Source organism: Anabas testudineus, chromosome 21 (assembly GCF_900324465.2).
Source record: "Anabas testudineus chromosome 21, fAnaTes1.2, whole genome shotgun sequence".
In the NCBI taxonomy this organism is placed as follows: Eukaryota; Metazoa; Chordata; class Actinopteri; order Anabantiformes; family Anabantidae; genus Anabas; species Anabas testudineus.
In genome coordinates, this window is record NC_046629.1 from 16,499,178 (window position 1) to 16,520,498 (window position 21,321).

The 21,321-nt window shown below is 41.1% G+C and overlaps 1 protein-coding gene across 3 annotated transcripts; it reads left to right on the top strand.

The window, feature by feature from the left end:
• Positions 1 to 252: 252 nt before the first annotated feature.
• ranbp2 (RAN binding protein 2) lies at positions 253 to 19,876 on the top strand. 3 transcript variants are annotated; one of them, XM_026377426.1, is made up of 30 exons: positions 253 to 468; positions 1,472 to 1,539; positions 1,625 to 1,736; positions 2,181 to 2,333; positions 2,625 to 2,855; positions 2,948 to 3,090; positions 3,587 to 3,782; positions 4,012 to 4,152; positions 4,425 to 4,584; positions 4,970 to 5,151; positions 5,368 to 5,561; positions 5,722 to 5,845; positions 6,509 to 6,670; positions 7,397 to 7,534; positions 7,789 to 7,920; positions 8,097 to 8,315; positions 8,401 to 8,484; positions 8,837 to 8,978; positions 9,095 to 9,189; positions 9,276 to 13,728; positions 14,184 to 14,261; positions 15,310 to 15,486; positions 15,701 to 15,787; positions 16,001 to 16,176; positions 16,518 to 16,767; positions 16,972 to 17,061; positions 17,180 to 17,334; positions 17,458 to 17,731; positions 17,860 to 18,212; positions 18,737 to 19,876. In XM_026377426.1, the coding sequence occupies exons 1-30, from the start codon at positions 397 to 399 to the stop codon at positions 19,040 to 19,042; spliced, it is 9,147 nt and encodes a 3,048-aa protein (XP_026233211.1). In that variant the 5' UTR covers positions 253 to 396; the 3' UTR covers positions 19,043 to 19,876. The 3 variants fall into 3 exon arrangements, with proteins under 3 accessions (XP_026233211.1, XP_026233210.1, XP_026233209.1); XM_026377425.1 differs by lacking the exon at positions 14,184 to 14,261 and having other exon boundaries at positions 8,151 to 8,315; positions 18,737 to 19,042; XM_026377424.1 differs by lacking the exon at positions 14,184 to 14,261 and having other exon boundaries at positions 397 to 468.
• The last annotated feature ends 1,445 nt before the right edge of the window (positions 19,877 to 21,321 follow it).

Sequence of the window (21,321 nt, forward strand, 5' to 3'; positions counted from 1 at the left end):
CATGTATGATTTGTATGTTTTATCAGCTTTGACTTAATTGTTTTACTAAAATACCATTTCATTATAATAATAATAATAATAAATTATTATAATTTATATAATTAATTATATAAATGCCGAACGCAAACAGGCTTCACCCTTCCTCCAAAGTAAAACGTCAGTGTGCGTCACACGAACACTCTCTTCTTATTGGCTCAAGAGTCCGATTCAAGGGACGAGCGGCCCACGTGACCCCCTTCCATTTGACGGTAATGAGACTGCGCAATACCACAACGGGAGTTGACGTAAAGAAACGATAGTCGCTCCGACATTAATGTCAGTTTTTTATATTTTGTGAATTTCTTGGTATTCTATGCACATCCTTCAGCCGTTTCACAAGGACTTTTGTTAGGAGCCATGCGGCGAAGTAAGACTGAAGTGGACCGTTACGTGTCCTCAGTACAGAGTTCATCTCCCTCACTCAAAGAGGTAACGTTAACTTAACTTCAGCGGGCGGCTAATGTTAGCATGTTACCATCATGTCAGAGCAGCGTGTGTCAGCCAGCCGGTGTGACGAGGTGGTCTGAACACCAGGTCACATATGCTGGTTTAGTCTGAATTAAGCTGGCGGCGGGTCACTTGGCTTGAACCCCGTCGCTCGTGTAACCAGTGTTAACCGTCCTCGGCTAGCTAGCGTGAACGCTAGCTAACCGGCATAAAATCGCCTCGTCGTGTCCTCTGTGTTAGGAAAATGCGCGGCACGGGGCTGTAAAGGCAGCACTAGCCGACTAGCACTGCTCGTTAGCCAGCAAACAGTAAGCTAGTTACCTTAGATACTTCCAGCTAATTACCTATATAATCGTAAAAAAGGGGCCGTTGACTCGTGCAGCATTAGAGTATATGACTATACGCTGAAAATTGTTCAGAAATATGTTGAAACTTATGTTACCTGCTGACAACATTGTCCGTAAATAGAAGTTACAGGGCTGGTAGTCGGTAATTATTGCACTTAATAGTGATTGAATCACTAGGGCGTATGCTACTGACAAACATAACTACAATTTACATGTTACATATATAATTCCTTAGGGCTTACACATTTAATATGGAAGCAGCAATAGGCCTAATTCAGATAGCACATTCCCCAACAAAGTTTAAGAATAGTGGATAAACGCAAAGGGAGAAAAAGAAAACGAACACTAGGGGACAAAATAAAGTTAAGTACATGTACGGTCATGGCTAGACTTGAATAATTCGAGCAAAATTTATATAACAAAAATCACAAAACAACCAAACACATTGAATACATATATTGCCGTCAATAAAACGTCAAGCTAAACCCTGAAAAATAAATACATTTCTAATAATTAGGAGGAAATTTGTATATAGGATCTACCTAGGATGTCTTCTAAAACACATCTTGCAGATTAACTTTTAATTACATTTATCATTATGCTTTTTAACTACTGCCTTTACTGTTTTCTTTCCACAGAAGCCAGTCAAAGGGTTTTTATTTGCTAAATTGTACTTTGAAGCAAAGGAATATGAACTTGCCAAAAGGTAAGCATGCATGACCAGAGGCACTGTTGCTCTTTAGTATGGTCTCCATTATATTGACATTAATCTTGAATGTTTCCCATGCTAGACATGTATCAGAATATCTCAAAGTCCAGGAGAGGGATCCCAAAGCACACAAATTCCTTGGACAGCTCTATGAGAGAGAAGGAGACATTAACAAGGCAGTAGGATGTTACAAGGTAGGAAAAACCTCACTAAAAAGAAGGCAAAATAAAGCCTTTCTTCATTAAAGTGGTCATGTGACAATATACTTCTCCAAATAAAAAAGAAAAAAAAAGTTTTAAAAAGAACTTGATCAACATTTGCTATAAGAAAAACCCAGAATTGAATATTATTAATTGCAGGGCTAATGTTTTAGACTCAGTCTCTCTCTTTTCACATGTGTGAATGTGTCATTAAACTAGATATTAAACTTAAAACTGCTTAATATAAACAAGTGCCTTTTACAAGCAAATTTGATAATGTTTATACATAGGTGTAAATAAAATTGCTAGGCAGCTGATCTTTTTTCCGACTTATATGATGATTTGAGAGAGTATTCCTTTTTAGACAGATTGCTTATCTGCCGCCTTTGGGAAAAAAAACTGACCCTAGTATGTCTCTTGCTCTCTGTGTGCCTGTAGCGGTCAGTGGACTTGAACCCAGCCCAGAGGGATCTGGTGCTGAAGGTAGCTGAGTTACTTGTCAGTAAAGAGGAATGTGACAGCAGAGCAGAGTTCTGGGTTGAGAAAGCTTCAAAGCTGCTCCCAGGAAACCCTGCAGTTTTCAACCTGAAGGTGAGGCTTCCCTTCATCTGACTTTCCATTATGCACTGTGTCTGTCAACTGCTGACATGATCTAATGCCACCCTTGTAACTTCTGATGAATTGGAGATCACAGTTTACTCACTCATCACAATGCCCCTCACTCTTGATGTTAGTCTTAAATTTAATTGTCTAACTTTTAAAGAACACTATTTTCCTTGCCAGTTGTGTATTGATGCAATCCAGGAAGGAGTCATAGATTAAATAAAAGTGGAAAGAATGCCATACTGACTATTCTTGGTTTATCTGTGCCATTCTGAGCAGGAACGTCTGTTGAGTCGTCAGGGACAGCAGGGTTGGAACCGTTTGTTTGACCTCCTCCAGGCTGAACTGACAACAAGGCCGGCCGATCCACATGTGAATGTGAAACTGGTTCAGCTGTTTTGTCACGATGGTCGCCTGCCGGATGCTGTCCAGCATTGTCTGACTGTTGAGAAAAGAGGCATGCTGAGCCATAGTCTGGAATGGTACACAGTGGTGGTGCACACTTTGCAGGTCAGCATGAAATCAAACGTAGAAGGTTTAAGGCAGTAAAGTACCTAACCTAACTACTCAGAAATACTAAAAATGTACTTCCTTTTTTTCAGGAGTATTTAGCTCAGCCCAGTGTATCAAGCAATGAAAAGATGTGTCGACGTCTTCAGAAGGAGCTACTATTGGCTCGCTGCAGCCTGCTGAGAATCACACTGTCTGAGAGCAGCGTGAATCCCAGCCGTGATGCACTCAGAGGGTAGGGGTATTAATATACATATACCTAGATTACACCTATTTTATTCTTATTTTACCTCTTTTATAAACCTATTTGTTTTCATTAATGAGGAATGTCTCTCAATATACGGTTCCTTGATGTATTTATGTTTTATGCAGATTGATTAGTAAATGTTTTATGCCTTTCTACTCATCCATTCATTGTGTTTAAAATTAGCATGATAAATATCTAGATATGGGCTCCCTATCAGATTGTGTGAAACAGCCGGCACCAATCTGTTTTGAATTTGTTTGCAGGGCAAGCCTTTAGTTTGCATCTTGAGCACACAATGTCCCTTAAGGTCCCAGTGTTTTGTAATCCTTGACAATTTTGTAACAATCACGAAGACTAAATTGGTGCATTGATTTTACACAGTACAATGTGCCATTTTAGAGCTTAAAATCTGTTTTCCTTACCTTTGTTTTACCTAATTATTTGACAAAAAAGTAACTACAGGGAACTCTGTGTGTGTCTGTAGTTTTGACCAAGCTATGCAGAGTCTGCGCAGCATGGCAGAACGCCACACAGATGAACTTTGTGAAGTGTTTGTGGAGATGAGAGGTCACCTTTACCTGCATGCTGCCACGCTGCTGTTGAAGCTGGCGCAGGATCGCCAACAGACCTGGAGAGCTGTCATTGACCTGGCTACATTGTGCTACCTGCTGGCATACCAGGTACTGACACACCACCTAACACAAATGTAACCAGTGCCTGTCATCTAGTGGGCTGCCTTTCATAAATGACGTTAACCTATCACGGCATTAATAGAAAATGCAGAGAAGACTACCAGATAAGACAAGTTAACCTTTTTTTATTATTTCCATTTACAGACTTTCTTTCTGACTCACAGCAAGGAAGTTTTAGTTTTTTTTTTTTGTGTGTGTGTGTGTGTCCTCTCATTAGGTCCCCAGACCAAAGCCTAAAATGACCAAAAAAGACCCGTCAGCCCCACAACATATGGAGCTGCTGGCAAATGACAGACAGAGTCAGGCTGGACATATGTTACTCAATCTGAGCACTGATCCATCCACCTTGATCAGAGAGGTTTGGTCACTTCTGCTTTAGTTACATTTGTTGGCTATGTTTTCTATCTGGAATCAAAAAGTGCTTTTGGTCACTGAACTGCTGTGTAGTAAATTGACTGAATTAATTCTTTTTTTGCTGGTCAAAATATCTCATACATAAAACTTCAACTGCAACTCTGTGAACATAATGAAATTGCTTTTTCGCTAACAGCTTCTGCATCATCCGTGCACTGATGACTTCATTTATATTTCTAGAAACTGCAACAATAATTTTCTGTTGTCTCGGTTTAGGTGGTGGAAGCATTTAGAAACCGTAGCGGTCAGGAATCTCTGTTTGAACTCCTGTTTGGACCGCAGGCCTCCATTGGATCTTCATTTATTGCTAATGATGATATTCATTTCATCAATGCCACAGCTCCAGAGCTCTCTCATCTGGCCAAATATGACACTGGTACAAAAATAGTTATCTTAAGTTACATTATTCATTTTTTTTTTGTATGGGATTTTGTTTTATTTATATATTGGACTGTAGTGAGACTCTTTCTTAAATTTGGGCCCCTTTGTATAAATGATTTAAATTAAAACATAGATTGATTCTGCAATTTGCAGACTCACTAAAAACTGAACTGTGACTTTTACACTTCACCAATATATTTGTTATAAATCTTGATGTGTGTCATCATTTTCTTTCAAATCAACAGTACCTTAATTTACTCACATTTAGTAGTTACATTAGTGTTGATTATATTTGTCACTACAGTTGTTAGTGCAAATACTTTCCAGATATTCCTAAGAAGCAATGAAAAAAAAATGCTAATTTTATTTATCTTCTGTAGGCTCCATCCTGCTGCATAGTGGTGACTTGCAACATCTGAGCTGGTTAGGACTGCAGTGGACTCTTTTGGCTGAAAGACCAGCTCTGCGTGACTGGCTGTCACAGCTCTTTCCCAGGCTTACCCTGGAAACTTCCAAACTTGACACCAATGCACCAGAGTCTATCTGCTTGCTGGACCTGGAGGTAAGAAGAATCATCATGATGATGATTGGATTGGTCCACATATCAAACGATACAATTTTGCTGTAGTATTAGACAAATGGCATAAATGTTCAAAGATTTGCTTAGATTCTTTCTCTGTTAGGGCTATTTATAGTTATTTGTGCATGCCCCTTACACTATTTTGTTATAAGTCAAAATGTGTCAGTACATCATGTCTTCTTTTTTTTTTCTATCCAGTTGTTTTTACACGGTGTAGTGTTCTGTAGCCACTGCCAGCTCCAGGAGACTGCAAAAATCAGCAGTGGAGTCAACCAGCAACAGCAGCTGTATGAGCCTCGATGCCTCCCTCTTCCCCTACTTCGCCTCTTGACCACTGACAGACAAAGGGAATGGTGGGATGCTATCTACAGTCTCATTCACAAACGAGCCGCGTGAGTTTTTGCATACTGTTTTTGTATTCTGGCTGTCAAAGCAAAGTTTGGGTTCTGTGACTCAGATGTTGAACAATATCAAAACAGAGTACTTGATCATTTTATTAGAATTACTTTAGATTCCTCATATTCAGTGTTTTTGATGTTTATCTTCTTATAGTCCTGGCATGTCAGCCAAGCTGCGAATGATTGTGCAGCACGGACTAAATACTCTGAGGGCTAGAGAAAAACATGGGCTCCAACCAGCACTGGCCATCCACTGGGCTCAGTGTCTCAACCAGACGGTACGTAAACACACATGCATACACCCTTTCCACAATCTTAATGAGGACTTGTAGACAATGAAAAAGAAGTGTTTGTTAAACTTGACTTGATAATGACTTTCCACTGAACCACTGGATATTTCATTTGACTGTATTTTTAGAGTATGCCAAACTCGGATTAAGTCAGACAATATGCTTGGTAGTTGCATTATAACCACTTTATGGTACAGAAGTTTTTGCTTTACCTGTACCTGTTTTTGCTTTAGAACTGCTGCATGTTGCCTTAAGGATCCTTAGGCGTCAGGATGAAAGTACTATAGCACTGTCACAGCATAAATCAAAGCACATAGATAAGAAATAGGCAGATGTAGATGATGCATGAATATAGATGTGAATATATTAATATGATCATCCTTTATTATTCATTTAAAATATTACTAAGATGATCTGCTAGAAATACATTCACAGTGGATATATGTGACTTACAGTCATGTACACTTGTGCTGCAGAGACAAATAGCGCTTAGATAACCCTGTATTTATATGACACTGCACAGACACTTGCATTTACACCTGCTCCTTTTTGTCACCAATTCAAGAACTGCCAAATGTCTAAACAGCCACGTGTTGCTTTTCTGAATTTGTCAATTTGTTGACCTATATGTTTGTATGTTTAAAAACCCAGGGTAATGGCGTGAACTCGTACTATGATCAGAAGGAGTACATTGGCCGAAGTGTCCATTACTGGAAGATTGTCCTCCCAATGTTGGAAAGGATCAAAAGCAGACGCAGTATACCCGAACCACTCGACCCCCTCTTCATACATTTTCCTTCCCGAGATATTCAGGTAAATACATTGGCCATGGTTTCCTTTTTATGACATGGAAAGGAGTAGTGATGGGTAGATGCTCCACACGTCGACTGTCAAATGCAGTGGCAGTTTCAAAAGTGAAAATTGTGTCTAAAATGTGTTGTTACCTATAAGACTGTGGAACTAAAACAGCACTTGATAAAGGCAGGGCTAATTTTAACTACCTAACAGGAGATGATTCCATCAATCATAAATCAGCATTTTAATTAATATATAATTTTATGATTTTTTATTTTATTTTTTATTTTTTTATTTTGATCAAATGAATCAAAAAGTAACTAGTAACTAATGATGTTAAATTGAATGTAGTGGATTAGAAACAATATAATGAAGTGAAGTAAACTTAACATAAAATGGAAATACTCCTGTAAAGTAAAATATCTTAAAAACTGCAAAAGCTCAGTACTTGTCACCTCTGGTCATGAGTCAGAAGATTTTGAAACTTTTAGCTTTGCTTACAAATTGACATATTTTAACTTACCTATGTTTAAAGCTTTTTTTTGTGAATAAGTCATTTATAAGTACAATGTTTATTTTTTTAAGACACTTTTAAATGGCAAATAACAAGGTTTTGTTTCCTTCTTTGTCCACAGTAGCAAAATGTATGCACGTATGGTGTAATTTACAATGAAGAATTTGCCAAATAATACATTTTAGCTGTATTTTGTTGACCTACAAGTTGTATGTCCATGTCCTTTTCAGATTTCTTCAGTGAAGGGCTATGAAGAGGAAGCCAAAATAGCATATGCAGCTCTCCTTGACATTGAAGGCAGGACAGAGGAGGCCATTGCTACCCTGGAAACAATCAGTAACATGTCATCCATCTGGCATTTGGCTCGGGTAAGTCTTGTTGGTTTGTATACAATATATGGGTGAAAAATGGTGCTATCCCAAAACCCCTATGTTTTCAGTCTACAGCAAAAGCGAAGGAACTGACTTAACTTTTCCAGTACTTTTGGAGGGGAATGTATAATTTATCAGTGTATCAAATTGGATTAGTACACAAGAGATGGAAGCTAGTCTTTCTGACACCTCTACATCTTTTTTTCTATATTTTGTAATTTTGCAATGTATGTATTGTTTGTCCTTGGCAGATCTACCAGCGACTTTCTGAAGAGGCCAGCAATGGTGTGGAGGAGACCCAAGACAGGTGTATCACTTATCTAAGAAAGTTTAGAATCTACCTGTCGAAGATCTATAATGCAAATGCAGATGACATTGAAAAGGTTAGTGCTCCCCCTCATTATTATTTTTTATATATCTGAAACAAAAATAGCAATTATTGTGACATTTTAAAATTTCACATTGGTTATGGATTGACTTGCATGGTTACAGGTTATTCTTTAGATTTTTCTTATGACTTCTGCAGCTTTGTGACCATTGTCTAAATTTTGTGTCCCAGCTGCCTGTGTCGATGGAGGAAGTTGTTGACCTCTTGAATGTTGTGAATCAGCAGCTGGGGGAAAGTGGGGACGCTATAGATGAAGAGGAAGAAGACAGTCAAAGAGGACCAGCTCACTCCAGCCCTGCTCATCCTACAGAAACTAGTGCTGTCATGTCCCACATTAAGTTTTCCACTCCCTCTCCCAACAAAAGCATAGTCTCACCTTCCAAAAGATTGGTAGGTTCAGGTTGTTTGTTGTCATTAGTTAGGTAGGGCCAGGTCAGGTCAGGTCATGTCATAATCTCTTTACCTTAATTTTCAGATTTCTCCCAAGACACCACCTCACTGGGTGGAGGATCAAAAACATCTCCTCCAGATGCTGTGTCAGCAAGTTGAAGCACTCAAGGTCAGGAAGACTAAATATTATACTTCTTAAAATGTACTTTTACACATAACATAACATAGATTTGACATTTTAAGAGCACATACGTTTTCATGACAAAGGTTAAATATGATGGAAGGTGTTGCTAGTAAATGAAGTGGTAGCAGATCATAAAACAGAGAACCTGCTTACTGTTAGATGTGGCCCTAATAATAGTCAGTGGAGGTAACTAGAAATCCCAAGAAATATCACAATGTACAGTTACTAAAATGAGTATATCACAATGATAACTGCTGATATGCAAAACAGAGGTGTTACTTACAGTGTGGGTTACATGGTCTATACAGACACTTCTCATATGCTCCTTGTTTTGCAGAATGAAGTTCATGATCTCAGACACAACTCTTCAGGGAATGGAGCCTCTCCTCGTCATAAGATGTATGGGGAGAGCTATGGGGCAGAGGGGCTACAGGAGTCTTTTACTCCAGTTCAGTCCTACCATGGGGCCCCCTTAACTGGTCAGCACACTACATAGAACCAGAGCATTTCATTTCCAAATGTTCAGTTAGATATTTTTCTCTACTACTCTATTAACAAAATATTTATCTATGCCTGTCTTTTTTTTTTTTTTAAGTTGCCACCACAGGCCCCTCTGTGTACTACAACCAGTCTCCAGCTTATAACTCTCAATATCTCCTGCGTACAGCAGCAAATGTAACCCCCACCAAGGTAATTATTACAATGCAACCTTGGTTTGACTAAATCTTTTTCAGAGTTTGAGTCACACTGAATATTTATTCTCTCTTTTTACACAGGGCCCAATGTATAGTATGAACCGTATGCCTCCTCAGCAACATATGTATGCTTATCAGCAGTCTACTCACACACCTCCATTGCAAACAGCTCCAGCTTGCATTTACCCTCCTCAAGAACAAGTGTTTGGTGCCCCTTTGCGATTTGAATCGCCAGCCACCAGCCTTCTTTCACCGTATAGTGAGGAATATTATGGCCAAAATGTCACTCAGCAAGCCACAAATCCTCCTCTACCTGAACCTGGATACTTCACAAAGCCATCTGTAGTCCCTGTTCAGCCACCAAAGAGTATTGAGGGGAAGCCTGTGGACTTTGGGAAGCTCTCTTTCAGCCAACAGGCCCCTGCTGAAGTCCCCATGGTGCCTAGTTTTGGAGCAGGGGCAGTTGCTCAGTCAACACCTTCAGCTGCTTTTAAATTCAATTCCAATTTTAAATCCAATGATGGCGATTTCACTTTCTCTGCTTCTCAGACGAAGCACAGTGAAAGTCTCCTTGGCCTCCTTACCTCAGACCTTACCACTAAAACAGATACTGTCCCAGATAAGCCTCCAGCTCAGGATCAGCCTGCTGGGCAAACGGGTATCTTCACCTTTGGCACTAAAAACCTAAGTAGTTTCTCTTTTGTTGATTCTGCACAGAGCACAGGCACTGAAAATATGTTTGGAAAGGTGGAGCAACCATTTCAATTTGGTGATGTTAACAAGCCAGCATTTGGGTTAACTAAGTCAGCAGAAGAAGAAAGAGCAGTGGAGAGCGACAATGACAGCACTCATGTTGAGGAGGATGAGGATGGTCCTCACTTTGAACCTATTGTACCTCTTCCTGATAAAGTAGATGTTAAAACTGGTGAGGAAGAGGAAGAGGAGATCTTTTGCAATAGGGCAAAGCTGTATCGATTTGACACAGAGACAAAAGAATGGAAGGAGAGGGGTATTGGCAATGTTAAAATCTTAAAGCACAGCACTAAAGGGAAGTTTCGTCTCCTAATGAGGAGGGAACAGGTCCTTAAAATCTGTGCTAACCACTACATTACAGCTGATATGCTTCTGAAACCTAATGCTGGTTCAGACAAATCCTGGGTCTGGAATGCCATTGATTATGCAGATGAAGAACCTAAGCCTGAACAGCTGGCTATCCGTTTTAAAACGGTAGATGAGGCATCACTTTTCAAATCAAAGTTTGAAGAAGCACAGAAAATAGTGCTAAGATCACCAGAGAAGCCTGAACAACATAAGAAGAAAGAGGAAAGTTTCAAAGATCCTGGATCACTGGCAGCCCAGTTTGCACTTAAAGAAGGAGAGTGGGACTGCACTGTGTGCTGTGTAAGGAATAAACCAACGGATATAAGATGTGCTGCTTGTCAAAGTGCCAATCCCAATTCTTCATCAAAACCAGACACTCAGGCTGCTGGTGAAGCCAAAACTAGTCCATTTACTTTCAAATTTGGGACTGATTCATCAAAATCCAATAGTTCTGGCTCTACATTCACTGGATTTGGTGCTTTTGGAGCTTCTATGCCCACTTCTTTTACATTTGGCACTAGCACCTCAAAACCTTCTGACACTGTAAGCAGTGGATTTGGTTCTGGTTTTGGAGCTCCTTTTGGAAAGAAGCCAGGGCAGTGGGACTGTGATGAATGTTCTACAAGAAATGAAGCCTCTTCAGACTCTTGTGTCTCTTGTAAAGCTTTTAAAGCTAAAACAGCTGCCACAGCACAAAGTGGACCAGTACCAGACATAACTGATCCTGGGTTTGGAATCCAGTTTAGCAAGAAGCCTGGGCAGTGGGACTGTGATGTATGTGAGGTAAGAAATGAGGCCTCTGCTGACAAATGTGTTGCCTGTAGTAACCACAACCCTGTCGCTAAATCAACAGAGGGAGCTCCAGTAGCATTAAATCCACCACCAGTGTCAGGATTTGGTGCAGGTTTTGCAAAGGAGGATTTGCAGTGGGACTGCAGTGCATGCCTGGTCAGAAATGTTGCATCAGATTCTGTATGTGTTTCCTGCCATGCCCCACGTGATACCAACTCTTTAGAAGCCATGTTTGCCAAGAAGGATGGAGAATGGGATTGTGATACGTGTCTAGTGAGAAACGAAGCTTCAGCCAATAATTGTGTGGCTTGTCAGACACCAAATCCCAATGCTAAACGCACAACTAGCACTGCTCCCTCAGCCTCCAACTTCAGCTTTACCTTTAAAAACAAAAGTTCAGCGAGTCAGCCTGCTGCTGGAACTGGGTTTACAGTGCCTTTTAGCAGCACTGGCAACACCTTCCAGTTTGGCCAAAACAAAGAAAAAAGCTCAGCTGCTTCTTTCCAATTTGAAGCTTCTTCGACTGGATCCAGCTCCACAAGTGCTACAGGCTTCTCTTTTTCAATGCCTATTCCAGCTGGTGGCTTCAAGTTTGGCATTCAGGAAAGTGCAAAAGAAGCCCCCCCAACAGAAAACCAGGCGCCTCCACCAGGGTCAGCCTCTAGTTTTCTTAAAAGCATTGCTGACAAGCACAATGATAATGAAAAGGTGTCTACACCCTCAGTGGGCCAAACGGAGCAAGATCAAAATCCACTAATTGCTGGAAACACTGATACATTCACTTTTGCAGACTTGGCAAAATCCTCTGGAGAATATCAGTTTGCGAAGAAAGACCCCAATTTCAAAGGTTTCTTTGGGGCTGGTGAGCAGTTATTCTCAACATTCCAGGCATCCCCCACAAAGACAGATGCTGCAGCTGAGCTGGAGGAGGATGACATGTATAGAACAGAGGAAAATGACGATATCCAGTTTGAACCAGTGGTTCAGATGCCTGATAAGGTAGACCTAGTGACAGGGGAGGAGGATGAACAGGTTCTTTATTCTCAACGCGTCAAACTGTTCAGATTTGACTCCAGCACCAGTCAGTGGAAAGAGCGTGGTGTAGGAACCCTGAAATTTCTGAAGAACAATACAAATGGCAGATTACGGGTGCTCATGAGAAGAGAACAGGTACTGAAGGTGTGTGCCAACCACTGGATCACGACCACTATGAATCTTAAACCCCTGGCAGGCTCGGATAAGGCATGGATCTGGATGGCCAATGACTTCTCAGATGGAGATGCTAAACCCGAACAGTTGGCTGCTAAGTTTAAAAGTCCTGAGCTTGCTGAGGAGTTTAAGGAGAAGTTTGAAGAGTGTCAGAGACTTCTTTTGGACATTCCACTACAAACGCCCCACAAGCTTGTTGACACAGGCAGAACAGCACATCTTATTCGGAAAGCAGAGGAAATGAAGTCTGGTTTGAAAGACCTGAAATCCTTTTTGACGGACGAGAAAACAAAAATCAAAGATGATGACAACCAGGGTGATATTACTACAGCCAGCAATGTTTCAAGCCTTGTTATCAAGGCTCACAGTGAAACCACAGGCCCCACTTTAGAGTGGGACAACTATGACCTACAAGGAGAGGCTTTAGATGACACAGCTGACTCATCAGTCTATGCCTCTCCACTTGCCAGCAGCCCCCTGAGAAAGAACCTTTTTCGCTTTGGAGAATCCACTGGTGGGTTCAGCTTCAGCTTCCAACCTGGCATCAGCCCCTCAAAGTCTCCTGCTAAGCTTAACCAGAGTAGAGCATCAGTGGGCACTGATGATGAGCAGGACACAACCCAGGATGAGGAGAGGGACGGACAGTACTTTGAACCTGTGGTCCCTTTGCCCGATTTAGTGGAGATTTCTACTGGAGAGGAAAATGAACAAGTGGTTTTCAGTCACAGAGCCAAACTGTATCGCTACGACAAGGCACTCGGTCAGTGGAAGGAGCGGGGTATTGGAGACCTCAAGATCTTGCAGAATTATGATACCAAACAAGTGAGGTTGATAATGAGGCGAGACCAGGTACTTAAAATCTGTGCCAACCACTGGATCACTGCAGCCATGAAGCTGGAACCTATGAAAGGTGCTGAGAAGGCCTGGGTCTGGAGTGCCATGGACTTTGCTGAAGCAGGAGAAGGTAATATTGAGCAGTTGGCTGTGAGATTCAAGCTGCAGGATACTGCAAACACATTCAAACGGGTCTTTGAGGAGGCTAAGGTTGCACAGGAAAAAGAAGAACTTATGGCTCCAGTGACATCCAGAGTTGCCACACCTCAAGACAGTGGACCTGCAGGATCTGAAAATGCTGCTACAACTGTATGTGGGAAGGCAGCCATCGCTGTTCTGGAAGAGACCACAAAGGAATGTACAAAGCTGTCCCCTGACAGTAAGCCATGTGCATCTGGGTCTCAGAGTCCAGCTAACACCTCTAAGACAGTGGTGTCTCCCCCTAAGTTTGTCTTTGGCACTGATACTCTTCAGAAGATTTTTGGAAGTCCTACATCTAGCACTCTATCTGAATCTGCCTCCAGTTCCAAAGCTAAAGATTCTGGACATCATGCCAAGGCTCCACTTGTAGCACCTGCATTCAAAATCCCAGAGCAAGGTAAACATATGTAAAATGTTTTATTTTAATTCAGGTGTTTTTGAATGAGTATTATAACTGTTGTGTTCATTGTTTATTTTATTGTCTTGTTTCATCTGCATCTCATTGCTCCATCATCATCTTAGTTGATCCAGCCAACACCCTTCTCAATTTTTACTAGGAAAGAAACATCTGACTTCAATGTGGCCACTGTATATACTGTACAGTTTAATTTTATGCAAGGTGCAACTGTGCCTTCATTTAAAAATGTAGATAGGAAATTCGGAACAATAGGTTTTAATCGAATATGCTGCATATACTGTATTACATACTGGTAGATTGTCTGGTGGCATTAATTACAACACATATATAATTAAATCAGTCAACACACACATAGTATGTACATTTTCATTTAAACAATTTGGCGTTGTTTTCTGAATTAGTTTTTCTTCGCCCAACAACCCATCATCCCTTAGGGCTGGATTTTAGGCTTTTCAAAGATAACCCAATGGCTTTTTGGACGAGCACATCAACCACCCAATTTGAACCCCCAGGTACTCTAATCACTGCAGTGTGTGTTAACACTTATCAGCTGTCACCTGGCTGGCCCTACTACTAGAAAGAAATAACCTGAATGCACGGAGTGGAAACAACAGTCAAGCTAATGTGTTGCATGTCCAGTGTGTGGAGGTGCAGTTTTTGTTATACAAAACATTTTGTAATTAATAATGCTTAAGTTAGCAATTATGTCATAAGATCTAAGTGTGGGTCATGGTGGATCGTGTAATACAGTTACATACTTCAGTAAAAGTTTAAAGTTTAAACCTGGCAAATATTTAAATCCATATTAACTTGGGTAAGTAAGAGTATATTTAAATCAAGAAATAAGGAGTACTTTAGGCTTGTCACTCACAGTTTATTTAGTCTATACAGTAGTATACACTTTCTCCTAGCTAAGTGTAAAATGTTTTTCACTGTAGACACAAGAAGTGTAACTGGTGTAGTGACACCAACATTGAATTGTGGGAATGTGGCAGTGGAACGATAACGTTCAATAAAGTAACCTCTGTAAATGAGTAGTCACAGATACCGATCAGACTGTAACTAAATCAGCAGGAGGCACATCAGTAAAAGTTAATGTCTTGTGAAAGAGGAGCTAAGAGGATTCCACACAGAGAGTGTGTGACGAGAATGCACTGTGCAAACGTCACACACTCCATTTTTAGTCCAGGATGTGTAGCAACAGCCTGAGGTACAGTTCCCTGTTGAGTGTAGCTTCTGCCAGTGATGTGCAATTCAAGTTAAAGCTGAGGTGTTTTACACTATCATGTGTCCAACAAGTGGTGTAGCCTGTCAAATAAAACGGAACAACATAAAGACACGCATACAGAGATGTTCTCTTTATATTACTTGTCTCAAACATTTCTAAATCAGATGCATGCTGTTCATTTTGTGCATGACTGTGTGTTTGTAACTAACACCCATGGTAAAAAGGGAATAAAGCAGATTAATTTCTGCTTTTACTCTTAGAAAGTTGCTCGCAGTCGTTGCTCGTTTATTTATCGTTGTTATTTTTTTTTACTTCTGTTGTGTCTGTCATAGGTCCTCTGCAGGCAGAGGGAGGTGGTGCAGGGTCGGATGAGGATTCAGAGGTGGAGGTTGTGTATGTCAGGGAACCCACTGCTGAACAGGCAGCTTTAGCCAGAAAACTCCTGCTGCCTCTGACCTTCTTCTGCTATCAGAATGAACCCGGCTACACCAGCGATGATCAAACTGATGGTGAGGCCATAAGATACTAAACAAGTGCATAAAAGTGTTACTTGTCTTTATATTGTAAAGTTTCTTAAGTCTACATACCTAAATTAATGAACTAGACGGAACATACACATACCTGTCTTTCATTCCTCTGTGCGGGCAGTGGGATCAGCATACCTCTTCCTTCGTAGCAAACCATGTATTGTAATGTACTGAATGAAATGTTTTGAATTTTTAGACGAGGACTACGAGTCAGCAGTGAAGGCTTTGAATGGAAAGCTCTACGACGATTGTCCTAGGAAGAAAGCTGCTGCATGTGGTGATGGTACGTATGTCGTGTCCTGTATCACAGAGGGATTTTATCATGCTGAGTAATTTACCCACACTTCATTCATCAAGTGCCCCTTTTTTGATTTGATTGACACTTTAAGGCTGCGACCAACTCATAATTTCACTGCATAACCCTAAACATGGACTTAAGTATTGCTGACCTCCCTGTCTAGTGCTGAACTCAAACACTGTTGTGTACTGATTTCAGAGTCCGACTGCCAGGTGGTGTGGGAGAAGAAGCCAACACCAGAGGAAGAGGAAAAGGCCAAAAGCCTCCAGCTTCCTCCTACCTTTTTCTGTGGTTTAAGCACTACAGACAGTGATCCAGACCACGACAAGCCTGAAGACTTTGAGACAGAAGTTCGCAAGGCACAGCAAGACTTGGTAACAGACATGGCACTGAATCTATACAGTCAATAATTTAAATATAGGAGCATGCAGACAGACAGTATCTCAATCCAGTATATTCTACAGTATTCATGTATATGGTCAGTGGACAAGCAATGTAATGGCAATCATACACTCAGAAATTCATACAGATTATATTAGTTTATAGAGATGGTTCAGTAAGAAGTTGCAATATCAGATGTTTCTAATGAGGATATAATAGATTTGTTTGAAGGGTCAGTCTGTTTAACAGGAAACATTTGTTTTTACCAAAGGTTTTGACTGTATCTACATACAATTTACCAGTAGATAATGGGTACATTTATTGTTGGTATCAGGATGCCCAGTTAAAGAAGGCTGAAGCAGCCCCCAGCCAGACTGCTGTAGTCTCAGAGTCGCGACCAGTCCTGTCATTCAGTAACACGTCTACACAGCAGGAGCAGACCTCAGTACAGCCTACAGAGGTTCAGAGTGAAACTCCGAGCAGCGGCTCTCCTATTGACCTGTCAACTAAGAAGAGCCCAGAGTCCAGCACTGAGACCACTGGGACTGCAGCTACTACCTCCACAACAACCACAACTAGTCAAGGTATAGTCCACTTCCTGTTCATTAGGACACATCCAAGACCTTTGACCAGTCTGTTGTGTGTGGGTCTGCACTGCTATGTTAAATTGTCACATTTACTTAAGTAAAGTAAAATGCACTCTGTTGGGATCCTCCATGCACAAAAGAGACGTGTAAAAACTGAGTTCAGTTTAGTTCTTAATGACAGTTTTATTCCTCCATCCACAGACTCCTCCATCTTTGGCTTCCAGTCATTAAGTGGCTGTTCTTTTGCTGACTTGGCCAAAAACACAGAAGGATTTGCTTTTGGAACAAAAGGTTTGCTCCAACTGTTTATTTTATTTTTTATTTTTTTTGTACTGTTGATTGTCTCAGTGTGGCATCATACACCAAAAATATATTTCACTACATGTTTACTGTTTTGTCTTCTATGTAGACTCAAATTTCTCGTGGGCAAATGCTGGAGCTACAGTGTTTGGGGCTGCAATGTCATCAGCACCAAAAAACAATGGTGACGAAGCGGGCAGTGATGAAGAGGAGGCTCCTAATAATGTGGACATTCACTTTGAGCCAATAGTGTCACTACCAGAGGTACCTTACTCACACGCCGCTACTGTTCACATTCAATTATCTGAGAATCATTATGATTTGTATTTTTAATTCTACATGCTTGATTAAATTAAGTTGTCTCGTCTGCATTTTTGTATGGCTCAGGTGGAGACCAAGTCCGGAGAAGAAGATGAGGAAATCCTGTTTAAGGAGCGTGCCAAGCTTTACCGATGGGACCGGGATGCCAACCAGTGGAAGGAGCGAGGCATTGGTGACATTAAGATCCTTTACCACCCAGCCAAACATTTCTACCGAATCCTGATGAGAAGAGAACAGGTGTTGAGGGTTTGTGCCAATCACACAATCTCACAGTCGATGGAGCTCAAACCTATGAACGCCTCAGCTAACGCACTGATCTGGACCGCCACAGACTACTCAGGTACACACGGTGCACACATGAAGTCCATGTCAGTTCTTTTAGAAGAAGACTAGTAAGGTCCTATGTATCACCTTGTACCAACATGTGTATTAATTCTTTTCTGTTGATGCTTTCCTCTGTTTTTCCAGACGGTGATGGTGTAATCGAGCAGCTGGCGGCCAAGTTCAAAACTCCTGAAATCGCTGAATCCTTCAAGAAGACCTTCTGTGAGTGTCAGAGCCAAATGGGCCAAAATAGCGGAGATGGCTCATGTGTCTCACCGCAGATGTCCAGAGTTCAGGAGCACTCTAGAGACACCAATCCACAGGTGTTCCTCAAAGTGTCAGCTGACGGCCAGCCACTGGGAACAATCACCATTGAGCTTTTCTCCCATATCGTCCCAAAGACGGCAGAAAACTTCAGGGCTCTCTGTACTGGTGAGAAAGGCTTCGGGCTGCGGGACTCCATCTTCCACAGGGTCATACCTGACTTCATGTGCCAGGTGAGGAGATTGTGACGATTACTTTCCAACTTCCTATATTTATTTAACTTTGCCTGGTGCTGATAAAACGGCACTCTACTCTAGTGGAGTAATGTTTGTTCGTTCGGTAGCTTTTAGTGTCCTCTAAAGGCCTAAATCTAAATCTGTGCTTAGCACAACATATTCCAACAGACTTTTCTTTTTATTTATTTGTGTTAAAAAGAGAACAACGAAGATCCTGTTGACTGCTACAGTAACAGATGGTGCCTTTTAGGGAACGCTGCCCGCTTCAGGACAAGGAACAGTCTGTTGTTGTTTTGTGTTTAAAATGTGTCCACAGTCAACAGGATGTTCCAGTTTCAAATAAAAAGTGAGCTCTATTCAGTAGTAAATATTGCAGGTGCACATGTTTGTAAGTTGTTATGTCATTTTTAACTAGTAAAATTCAATACTGTCAGACGGACAGATCATTGTGTGTATATCACACAGAGCTGTCGTAACGTATGTTGTATTATATTTATATTAAACATTTTGGTTTTTTGAAGGGTGGTGACATCACCAACGGTGACGGTACCGGTGGCAATTCCATCTACGGCAGCAAATTTGAGGATGAGAACTTTGATGTTCGACACACAGGCCCAGGTATTCTGTCTATGGCCAATCGAGGGCGTGACACCAACAACTCGCAGTTCTTCATCACCCTGAAGAAAGCCGAACACCTGGACTTCAAACACGTAGCCTTCGGCTGGGTTCGGGTTGGCATGGATGTGGTACAACAGATGGGAGAGCTGGGCACAAAGGCGGGAACGCCCACCAAGAAGCTCGTCATCACAGACTGTGGACAACTGTAGCTTTTGCAAAGTCAAGAACAACATTTGGGTTCTAAAATTAAGGTCAAAGAGACGTTGGACAATGATGAGTTTCCTGTGCAGCACACACCCTCCTAGTCATCAGGCAATCTGAGAATTAAACGGTGATCTTAGGGCCACTGGTCAAGACGCCTCATCGTGGAAACTTGACACCAGTAGTCGGGGATTTAATTATTTGGTTGTCCTATAATATAGTCACACATGGGGAAACATGGTGTTTGTGGGAGGAGGGACTTGGAGCAAACCTTGTTCACTGTTGCTCTGTTGCACTTGCATCTGTTTCACTGTCCGTCACTAAATTCTAGTTTATTTTGTGTATAATTGTATATGGACTTTTTTAATGTCTCTTTTTTTGTCCTTTTGTCTCGCATGTGCTCTGTTTGAATGTACTGGTCATAAGCTTCATTTGGGTATTTCTCCCTTTTTGAAGAAGTCTTAACTAAAGGTGGAAGGAGCGGCCGTGGTTTGAATACAGCTTTCGGTTTGTACCCGTTCCCCTGCCTTCCCTCCAAATCTGTGTGCTTTTGACGATCACACTCCTCCAGTGAATTCTTTTTTTCATTTGTGTACATTATTTTGACAATGTGCAGATCATTGGAAAATTGCCCACAAAATGTATCTCACTGTGTTGCCTTGTGGACAGGGTGGCCGGAGGATGACATTACACCTGGTTTGGATTTTACAAAGGTGATGCATTGTAATTTGAGATCACAATAAAAGTTAAAGTGATGCTTACTGTACCCAAACAGTTTGCTGTAATAAAGTAGCTTTACACAATGACAATTGTTGTTAAATAAAGTGAATGAGTAAAATCAACTACTTTAGTTTTGGTGGAGAGGATGATACTGACACCGCAGCATGTAACTTCTGTTGTCCAATCATATTAGTAGAGAAATGCAACACAAATCTCAACCAGGAAGTCAAAATACACAGTGTCCATTAGCTTCACTGAGGTTCACTAATAAATGGAACCAAAAGAAGCTTTTTGGAAACTAAATAATTTTACTGTCACATTGATAACAATTTCTTTCATTGACATTTACCGTAAAACCCAACATCAGCCAGATGTTGCTCTATCACCAAACACCAGATGTCACTATGCTCACTGTTTGAAGTCTGGCTGTGGCCTTTGCATTTGTTTTTGAATTTTCAAAACAGACCAGAAGGGTAACAGAAAAAAGTTAATCCAGTGTATTTTTAAAGTGTACTTTAGGTTTTCAATCAATGTGGTGATGGTGATATAAAGTAAATGAACATCAGGGGCCGCAACTAACAATCTTAGAGAACTCTGAGAGCTCCTAATTTAGTCCGAGCCGAAGAGTGATTTAGGAAACTTCCCAGAGCAACTCTCCGAAAGGACAAACACTTATCCTAGTGATTATTACATATTGTTTTAAAGCTGTGATTGGTTGATCAAAAAGATATTGGAATGACCCGAGTAAAATGGCTGCTTGGACGTGATGATTTGCACTGTGGGTGGGAGAACTCGTGGATCTGTTCATCTGCAGGTTCAATTTGTTTAGTTAGTGTTGAGACTGTGTTTTGACTGGTTGATGTCGACTGTGGTGTCAGTAAGTGTTCTAAAGAACAACTTTAGAGTTTAGTAGCCGCCACGTTGGAGGTTCCTGTAGCATTTAGTTGCCCCCAGTGTTCAGCATAATTTAATGATAATTAATTAAGAGATTGCCTGTTTCCTGACTCTTCATCTACAGTTAAAAATGTGCTCTCAATGAGAGAAAGCACATCCCTACATGATCTACATGTGTCCTCACTGTCACCGAGTGTTTGTGTTTTTTAAATGTCATAATTCTAAGAATTTTCACCACTTTGAGCAACTTTTAGATTTAGGACGCTCTGTGAAAACGGCTCCTGGTCTCACTCTAATCAGGTGTTTGCCCTTTGATGGCCGATGGAAAACACCAGCTGACACACAAGTGATAAGCGTTTGGTCAGACGCATGCTTTAAATTTGAAAAACAGCTCCAGCAGCAGGTTTCTGCCCCGTGTCATTTATGATAGGACAGTTAAAGGCTGTGCACGGTTGCCATAGTAACACTGCTGGAAAGGTGCAGAGTGACTAGAAATGAGTTTCTAGCCATTTTGCTCCTTAATCATTGTTTTAGTGTGATCTGCTGCTGCAGCAGAAACGCAGCCTACAGTATGTGAACAAATAAGATAAAAGCAATCTGTCGACCGCAGCTGCTAAATTTTTGTTTGGTTTTGTTTTTTTCCAGGATAATTTAGCTGCTAAAGCTGCAGACA